The sequence below is a fragment of the Eulemur rufifrons genome, chromosome 3, assembly GCF_041146395.1.
Source record: "Eulemur rufifrons isolate Redbay chromosome 3, OSU_ERuf_1, whole genome shotgun sequence".
Taxonomy (NCBI): Eukaryota; Metazoa; Chordata; class Mammalia; order Primates; family Lemuridae; genus Eulemur; species Eulemur rufifrons.
In genome coordinates this window covers 57,732,063-57,740,507 of record NC_090985.1, presented here as the reverse complement: position 1 = coordinate 57,740,507, position 8,445 = coordinate 57,732,063, and the positions used below count along the sequence as shown (strand labels likewise).

The window sequence follows — 8,445 nt, the reverse complement described above, 5'->3', positions numbered from 1 at the left end:
ATTTGCCACAGCAGTTTCATTGCTTCTAATTATTCACTGCGGTGTTCCCTTTAACTTAAATGCTACTTAATATGATTTTGCTGAGAGCCAGAGCTATATTTCAACCCCAAATCATCAAAATGTACAACAATGTTTAAAAATTAAAATGTGGGCCGGGCGCGGTGGCTCACACCTGTAATCCTAGCACTCTGGGAGGCCAAGGCGGGTGGATCGCTCCAGGTCAGGAGTTCAAGACCAGCCTGAGCAAGAGTGAGACCCCCGTCTCTACTAAAAATAGAAAGAAATTATATGGACAGCTAAAAATATATACAGAAAAAATTAGCTGGACATGGTGGCGCATGCCTGTAGTCCCAGCTACTCGGGAGGCTGAGGCAGGAGGATTGCTTGAACCCAGGAGTTTGAGGTTGCTGTGAGCTAGGCTGACGCCACGGCACTCTAGCCCGGGCAACAGAGCGAGACTCTGTCTCCACAACAACAACAAAAAAATTAAAATGTGGTTTCTTAAAACTGGCTGGCTCACACATTACCTCACCAAATATATAGATATCTGGCCTCACATTGTATAGTCTCTAAATTGATTCATTTTAAACACATACTCCTACAGTTCAAAATCTGAATGAGACTCTTAGAGAAATTCAGATACTAAGTCCTCCAATAGTATAAATGACCAAGGTCAAGGTGAGAATGAGAATGGTTTTTAAAAACACAATGAACCAATTATATATACCAAAGGAAATTCTTTATTGTAAACAAGATATAAAGTACAACAAAAGAAGTATTGTGCAAATTTTAAGTCACAAGGATCTCTTTTTTTTTTAAGAGAAAACTCTTTTTTGTTTTCCAAGGGTCCAAGTTTTGATGTCAGAAACCTACACTCAATATACAGAGAAATGTTAAATGGGAAGATATAGTGACACTTTTCACTATATATTTTGAACAATTTACTTTTGTTTTACCATTGTGTATATCATCCACTACATAACAGAATATAAGAGAAATACTGTTAACAAAAGTGAATGTTCTAATAATAATTTTTCTACCCACCTACCTCCAAATCCCCCAAAACTCCTATAAATTAACAGAACAACATTTGCCCAATCTTTGAATAATGGTCACAAACTTTCTAATTCAATAAAGCACACATTATATCCTCATAACATAAGGGTACTTTACTGATGACATAAGCCATCTTTTTCAAGGAGTTATCTAAAATTGATATCCCTTCTTTACAATACATATTTTCATCCTCAGATTTTTTTTCCTAAACAAAGTGCAGTGTATCTTAGAGTCTACAGAAAACACATGTGTATACAATTTTCAAATCTACACAAGAAATTGCAGGCAAACTAAGGTCCAAAGCATAATAAAATGCCTAGATATAGTCACTTCTTAAACTTTCAAAACAAAAATGCAAAAAAAAATTGTAGCTATACTTCAAAGCAATTAAATTAAGGAGGATTCCAATTCTTTGGGCCCTCTTAGCAATATACAGCCTTTCAATTCCAAATATTAACAATGGTGTAAAAATGATAGTTTTAGATATATTTAATAACTATACCCACAAAGTTGACTGGAAAGACTAGGAATAGTAAACAAGATAACTCTAGAAAAAGATGACAATATCTGTAATAATACAAACTGATTTTACATCTCCATCTCTGTACCGTAATGTTTATTTCCAGTCTCTATATTCTTGAAACCAGTGCTTTAGAAGAATCACATTGAAAAGTTGGTCTCAAGTATAAACAGCAAAAGTAAAGTAACAAATGTGCACACAAATTCAAAATCTGTGCTACCTGTGTCAACCTCATCTGAAACCTTCAAAAATATTCAAAGGAATAAAAGCTTTCTCATCTCTCTTATGTGATAAGAAATGAAACCTGCCATTCTGTGACCTGCCTGTGGCCAAAGCCCTTCTTGTCATCTAACCCAGGCTGGGCCTTCACACCAGGCTGTGGGGCTTCTGCTCTAAGCCCGCACTGGAGGGCCACAGACTTGCAGTGGAAGCATTTTTACATCACCACTGACTCCCAGCTGTGACCAAAGTGAGTTCTGATTCTCTCTTTCCGAGCTGTCACTGTGTGGGAGCAGGAGTTGGAGGTAGAGCAATGTCGTTTAACTTGCTCACTTCCATTTGCCAGTTTGGTAGCTTCTTGGCTGACAGATGGCGCCGGGCATGCTTGGTCAAATGGTCACTCCTCATGAACCGCCGGTCACACATGGGACAGGCGAATTTCTTCTCACCTGTGTGGGTTCGCCGGTGTCTGGACAGTTCATCAGAACGGGCAAACCTCCTTTCACAACCTTTCCAGCTACAGCTGAAAGGCTTTTCTCCTGAAAGGAAGAAATTCAGATCATTGTTACACATTTATTAAATTGCTGAATATGATACGTTCAATTAGATCTAAAGGTATATGAGGAGATACATTTTAAAATAATATAAATTAATAAATTAATAAACTGTCAAATGAGTATTGGATGTGTATTGTTCCAATTTCAACTTGTCAATCTATCACATTTATAAAAGTCTTCCCCTTATAGAAGCCAGACAGGCGTGGTGGCTCATGTCTATAGTCCCAGCTACTCAGGAGGCTGAGGTGGGAGGACGGCTTGAACCCAGGAGTTCAACATCAGCCTGGGCAACATGGCAAGACCCTGTCTCTTTAAAAAAAAAAAAAAAAAGCCAAATGAAAAGATTTTCTGTCCTCAACAACTGTGTTTCAAAGGCTTTAAAGATACTCTATTAAAGTACTCAGACATCTACAGAATCATTTGACAGATTAAAACAAAAGCACCTTGATGCAAATCTTTTAGAGGACCTTGCGCTGGTAAGTATCACCCACTGAACTAGGATGTGTATCTGTGATTGCAGCCCAAGACTCTTCATTTAAACAATTTTCACGTACACATTCAAACATTAAAGACACAAACATGAAATGGTTGGTACCTGTATGCGTTCTTGTGTGGGCCTTCAGATGGGAACTTTTAAAGTATGTCTTGCCACATCCTGGGTGGCTACAGATGTGACTTCTTATCCTTGATGAGTCAATCTGAGGAGTGACTTTTGCTGCTGAAGGGGAAAACCCAGGAGCAGGGGCAATGGGAGAGAGTCTGGTGCCATTTGGGCTCACGACTGGAGGCTTTGGGCTCTGCACAACGGGCTGGGGCACCACAAACATGACGGCACCTTTGGGTACCTGAGTGCCCATGAACACGACAGGCGGGCAGACAGCTGGCGGCTGGCTGGGTGGAGTGCTGGGAACGACTGTTGTCACAACAGGGTTGTTTGCAGGAAGGGGAACCATCTGGCAGATGACCGGCATAGGTGGCACTCCCCCTGCGGATACTGCAGGTGGAGAGACCAACACTGACTTCTGTTGTGGGGACGAGGGGGCTGGCTGAGACCTACAGATGACTGTCTCTGAGGAAGGCACGGAAAAGTCATAAAGTGCAGCACTTGTTTTCTCATCAACATCCGCCACTGTATTTCTCTCACATTTGGATCTGTTTGGTGACACAGCAGCACATGGTATGTTTTTTCTTGGAGCCTCAACATTAAGGTAGGTTCTTCTTCTGAAAGAATTGTCCTGATAGTTGAGGATACTGGCTGCCTTCACTGGGCAGGATTGATGGTTACATAGCTGGGCGTCAGCTGTATGACGAATCACACTTGTTGCCTGAGCCTTGGGGAGTTTAGGGTCAGATACTGGGCTCTTTTCTTCCCCTTTGAAAGGTGCAGCAATGTGAGGCTTGGCGGTATCTGACAGTGCTTTGAAATGTCCAGTAGATGGCGCTGGTGCCATCAGATTCGACACTTGAGAGGGTTCAAAGTCAGAGGGGCTGTAAGGTGGCGTCAAACACTACAGAGAAGGGAAATACACAAGCAACAGCATGAGAAATTTAGAGGTCGTTATGTAAGTTATATGAAATTCAATAATTTCCAGCCATCTTAAAAAGTAATAATACTTACAAATGCTGGGATTGTATGAAAATCAGGCGTCCCTGGAAGCAGATTCTCTTCCTCTGACATATCAGATACTGGTGTAACAGGCCTGTTTTCAATGTATTTCCTAAAATCAGACTTCCAACTGCAGCTCATTGACATAAGTGCTTCAACAGCTTCAAAATCACTTTTTTCTGCAGTCTTGTTCCAGGAATACATACTCTCTTTTGACCTTTCAGAAATCATTTCCATTCTTTCCTCCTATAAAAACAAAAGATTAAAGCTTATAAGCGTATTTTTTTTGTCATCGAAATGACACACAGAGGAATGTACAAATACTTTCTTTTTTCTACAACTTGCACAACCTTCCAAGTTAAAATTTGAAATTTTTTCTCTGGCTCCTACTCTGATACTTAGAAAGCTCAGCTACACTGGTCAGGTAGGTGACCCAGACTTAGTGTTAGTGGTAATAAAATCTTCCTCATTCTTCAGCTCACACTTAGCTTGAAAATTCGATATCCTTGCAAGCTAGAGAGGAACACCTTATTACCAGCAGTAAGGGGACCAAGACCAGAGTTATCAATGCACTTGTGATCCAGAAAAAGAGAAACATTTGGCTTAGAAGAAAAAATAGTGTTTTATAGTCTTTCCAGAGTGGCCACCTGCAACTAGGGTCAGACAAAATAACTAAGAGAGGGCTGTGGAAAAAGTTATCTTTTTTCAATACTATAGGTATAGTATGAGATCTTTTGATGTGGAAAGAAAGCCAGAAAGAGCTCTGGCCTGTTGATATGGGTCTGACCTTTGGAAAGTCTACCTTGCATTCTGGGATAAAAATCAAAGGAAAAGGGATCCTCAGGGTCTCTTTCAAGTTAAAATTATATCAGGTTATTTGAAATCTAAAATTATTTGATAATTTGACTATCTATGGTAAAGAGATATCAAGTGAAATATGTGGGAAAAAAATCCCAAAGCTTTATTTTAGTCAAGTTTCAACCTCTTCATTTTCATTCCCTTTTATTGGATCCATCTGACACAATGGCTTGCTATGCCTAACTATGACTGGCTAATACAATAATAATAAAAACTGGATAATCAGAAATTTAATATCCTACTCGGAATTTGCAAAAATCCTGACTATAGTCTACAATAGTCAAAACAATCTATTTTAATTTCTTAAAGAACTGCTTGATGACAAAAGAAAATAACCACATGCTTTCTACTTATTTGTACAACTCCTTCTATCTAATGTTTTATATTAAAGTTCTTTGAACTACACTTTTAAAAAATGGTACATCTCTTTCATTTTCCATTTAAAAAAAAAAAAAAAACCTGTCCAGATTCGTTTGGTCAAAGTAGAGATTGTGTAAAAATACTGAAAAACCTTCTTTATGTTGCAAGGTATTATTCTCAAGGATTGTTTTAAAAATGCATGCTCTCTTCGCGTTGAAATCCTAAGAAAACAAGCCATTGCTCTCGAAATGTCGCTAACAATGCAATTGCATAATCGCGCCCGCCTTTATGTAAGCGGCAATGGACAGCGCGCGTGTGTGTAAAAGCCTCCAGACGCCAAAGCGCAGAAAGGAAAACAGGCAGGCGGGCAGCAGGCAAGGAGAGCGGGAGCTGGGGAGCACAGGAAAGGGAGGCGGGGAGGGAGGAAAGGGAGTGGGTCGCGAGGCAGGAAAGGGAAGCGCGGGCGGAGGCGCGGGCGGGGGAGGCAGACGAGGGGCGGGGGCGGACGGCGGGGGAGATCCTCGCTGGCGAGGACAGACGGATGGGCCGCCCTAACCTCAATGAGGGTAGCGGGTGAGTCACCGGGAACATTCCTCGCCGCTCGCACGTCCCCGCGCCCCTGCCCCCGCTATTGGCCAGCCGGCGCGGCGGCCCGGGCCCGGATTGGCTGCGCGGCGCGGGGCGGGGGCGCGGGGAGGAGGGGGCGAGGCATGTGAACAAAGCGTGATCAGCGGCTGCTCCGGGCGGCGCAGGAAACGTGAACTGGGAATTGCCGCGCCGTCACCTTTCCCCTACTTCCTGAACCGCGGGCCCCCGCCCGCGCGCCGGCCCCGGGGAGGGGCCGCGGGAGCCGCCACCAACCGCCCGGCAGTTCGCGCCGGGCCCGTGAGGAGGGGCGGGGCCGCGGGCCTGGCTCCCGGAGACGCCCGCCCCTTCCAGCTCCCCGCGAGCCGCCGTTCCCTTAGGAACCGACAGCGGGGCCGGGCCTCGCTCCCGCCCCTGGCGGAGGCCGGGGCTGGGTCACTCGGGGACGAGAGCTCCCCGGGCGCACTCGCTCACGGCCCACCCCCGGCCTTCTGCTCAGCTGCGGGAGGAGGAGCTGGGTCCCCGCGGAAACCCGGCCACCGCCCTCCTCCTGCCTGCAGCCCCTGGGGACCCAGCCAAGCCCTCGGCGCTTCCCGCCCACGCTGCCCACGGGACCTCAGACCACCCCGTCTCTCCCAGCAGAAGTGCGCCCCCTCCCCGCGGCTTCCGGGAGCTCCGGCCCCCGCCCGCCGCGCGTCTCCACGGGTTCCCAGACGTGCAGCCCCCACAGGCCCCGGCTCCAGACGCGCTCCCCCGCGTCTCGCGGCCCGGCTCCCCCCGCCCACCTTCCCGCCCTAGCTCCTGGGTCCCGTTTCCCACTCTCTGGTCCTTTCCAAGGGGTCGTCATATGGCGGCCACCTGCCCCTGCCGTTAGAGTCCCCTCCTGACGCCGGGGTGGAGGACAACTCGTCCCCCTCTTGGGGGTTGCCGGGCCCGCATGTCATCCTCCACACCGACGCCACGCGCCCCTTACCCCAGCCCCCTCCCCGTGGTCCTCAGCTGACAGCCCCCATCTTGCAGCCTCTGTTCAGACCCCCAAGATGGGTAGCCCACTCTTCTCTCCTGTGGACACCTCGCCCCTCAAATGCTTGCAAGCAGCCCCCTCCCACTCTTGTTAGCATTCCTGATTCGGACGAGGGCATCTCTCCCCCGTGCCAGGTGCAGGGTAACCCCCATATCCCTCCCTTCCACACCTTCCCCTAACCTTGCTGCCAGGGCAGCAGCCCCCTCCCCACTGCTCCCGCCCCTCCACAGTCATCCTCCCCCTCACCTGTCTCCTAAGGTCTCCCTGCAGAGCTGCCCCTTCCCCTCCTCAGTACCCCCAGAGTAAGAGCCCTCCCCCCGTCTCCAAATCCCTGTGCTCCTCTTCTGACCCCCTGCCCACCACACACGCCCTCACTAATGCCTAGTCTGCAGGCAGGAAGCCCCTTCCCTCTCCGCGACTCGGCTGCAGCCCCGCTGCTCGGGCGCTGCTGATGTCAGGTGCTCAGGGTTCGCGCCCTGGCTGACCCCTGCCTACGACGAGGCAAGGAAGGACAGGGGCATCCCCAAGTGACTTACCGCAGTGTGCTGGAGAGAAGCGCCGAAGTTGAGCATGGTTGGCTGCGTGGCTGCCGGCGGCGAGCTGACTGGCTGCGAGGCTGTCGGATGCCTGGCCACAGACGGGCTCCCGGAGACACTCGACGCCGCTCCCGCCGCCGCTGCGCTCCGCGCCGTCTGCCCCCTCCCCATTCAGGTAGCCGCTCAGCCAGCCCCGCGCCGCGGGCGGGGGCGGGGGCGGAGCCTGAGACCGGCCAATCAGCGGCAAAGGTGTGTGAGGCGCCGGCCAATGGGTTCGCGGGGCCACGCGTGATCAGCGGCTGCCCGGCAGCGTGAAGCTTGTGTCAGTGGAGCGTGTACACAATCCCCGGCAGCGTGTTCCCTTGGCCCTGCCCGGGGGAACTCCCGCGGCCACCTGATTCAGAGACGCCCCTCGCCCCTCGCCCACCCCTCGCCACTAGTCCCCAGCCTCGGCCTAGGGGGCGGTGCCACGGGCGGGGTCCTAACCCAGAGGCGCGGCGACGGCGGCGCGCCCAGGCACTACGGAGGGCCGGCCCCACGTGGGGGGTGGGGAAGGATGCCCGCTCCGCCCAGTCCCCTCCGAGCCCGGCCTCTACTCGGCCCGCCACGGAGTGGGCGGGACGCCGGGCGGGCGGTGGAGGCTGTGGCTGTAAGCCCAGAGGCTCGAGCCAAGAGATTTGCATTGGAAGCGCTGTCTTCTTGCGCGTCTGGCGAGAATGAGGAGCCCGGTGACCGACTGAGCTGCATTTCTGAAACATTTGCTGGGTTTTGCCTCGCTGAGCCATGGGGAGCACCAGGGCGGGGGGTGGGGGTGAGGGTGGGGGTGGGAGGAACCCTGTCACTGAGCCGACACCTGCCCGTGCGCCCTCCGCCCACGCCCCGACCGTCGGCGCAGCCTCGCCCTCCCCATCTGCTGCGCAGGCAGCAGCGCCCGCCCCTGCCCGCCCCGCCCAGCCTTCCTCCTGGGCAACCGAGAGGATGGTGTGAGGACTGCGGGAAGCCCCAAGAACTGGACCAATGGCGTGGTAGGGAGCCCTAGACCCGCGTTTTTATCCTTCCCTGGCGCTGCGGAATCGAGTTTGAGCTCGGTGTAGTTGAAGTTTAAATTGCAGTCTACAAGCTGT

General features: G+C 50.2%; 1 protein-coding gene across 1 annotated transcript; it reads right to left on the bottom strand.

Moving 5' to 3' along the window:
* Window positions 1-724: 724 nt before the first annotated feature.
* Window positions 725-7,481, bottom strand: KLF10 (KLF transcription factor 10). The gene is made up of 4 exons (XM_069465453.1): window positions 7,322-7,481; window positions 3,971-4,204; window positions 2,948-3,860; window positions 725-2,334 (listed from the first exon to the last, which is right to left on the bottom strand). The coding sequence occupies exons 1-4, from the start codon at window positions 7,355-7,357 to the stop codon at window positions 2,075-2,077; spliced, it is 1,443 nt and encodes a 480-aa protein (XP_069321554.1). The 5' UTR covers window positions 7,358-7,481; the 3' UTR covers window positions 725-2,074.
* Between the last annotated feature and the right edge of the window lie 964 nt (window positions 7,482-8,445).

Bases quoted from the DNA above. Each gene is read 5' to 3' on its own strand.
- KLF10 (XM_069465453.1), bottom strand. From the start codon at position 7,357: ATGCTCAACTTCGGCGCTTCTCTCCAGCACACTGCG. The intron at 4,205-7,321 runs GTAAGTCACTTG...TTGTTTTTATAG, and splicing joins CTTCTCTCCAGCACACTGCG to GAGGAAAGAATGGAAATGAT. The intron at 3,861-3,970 runs GTAAGTATTATT...CCTTCTCTGTAG, and splicing joins TTCATACAATCCCAGCATTT to TGTTTGACGCCACCTTACAG.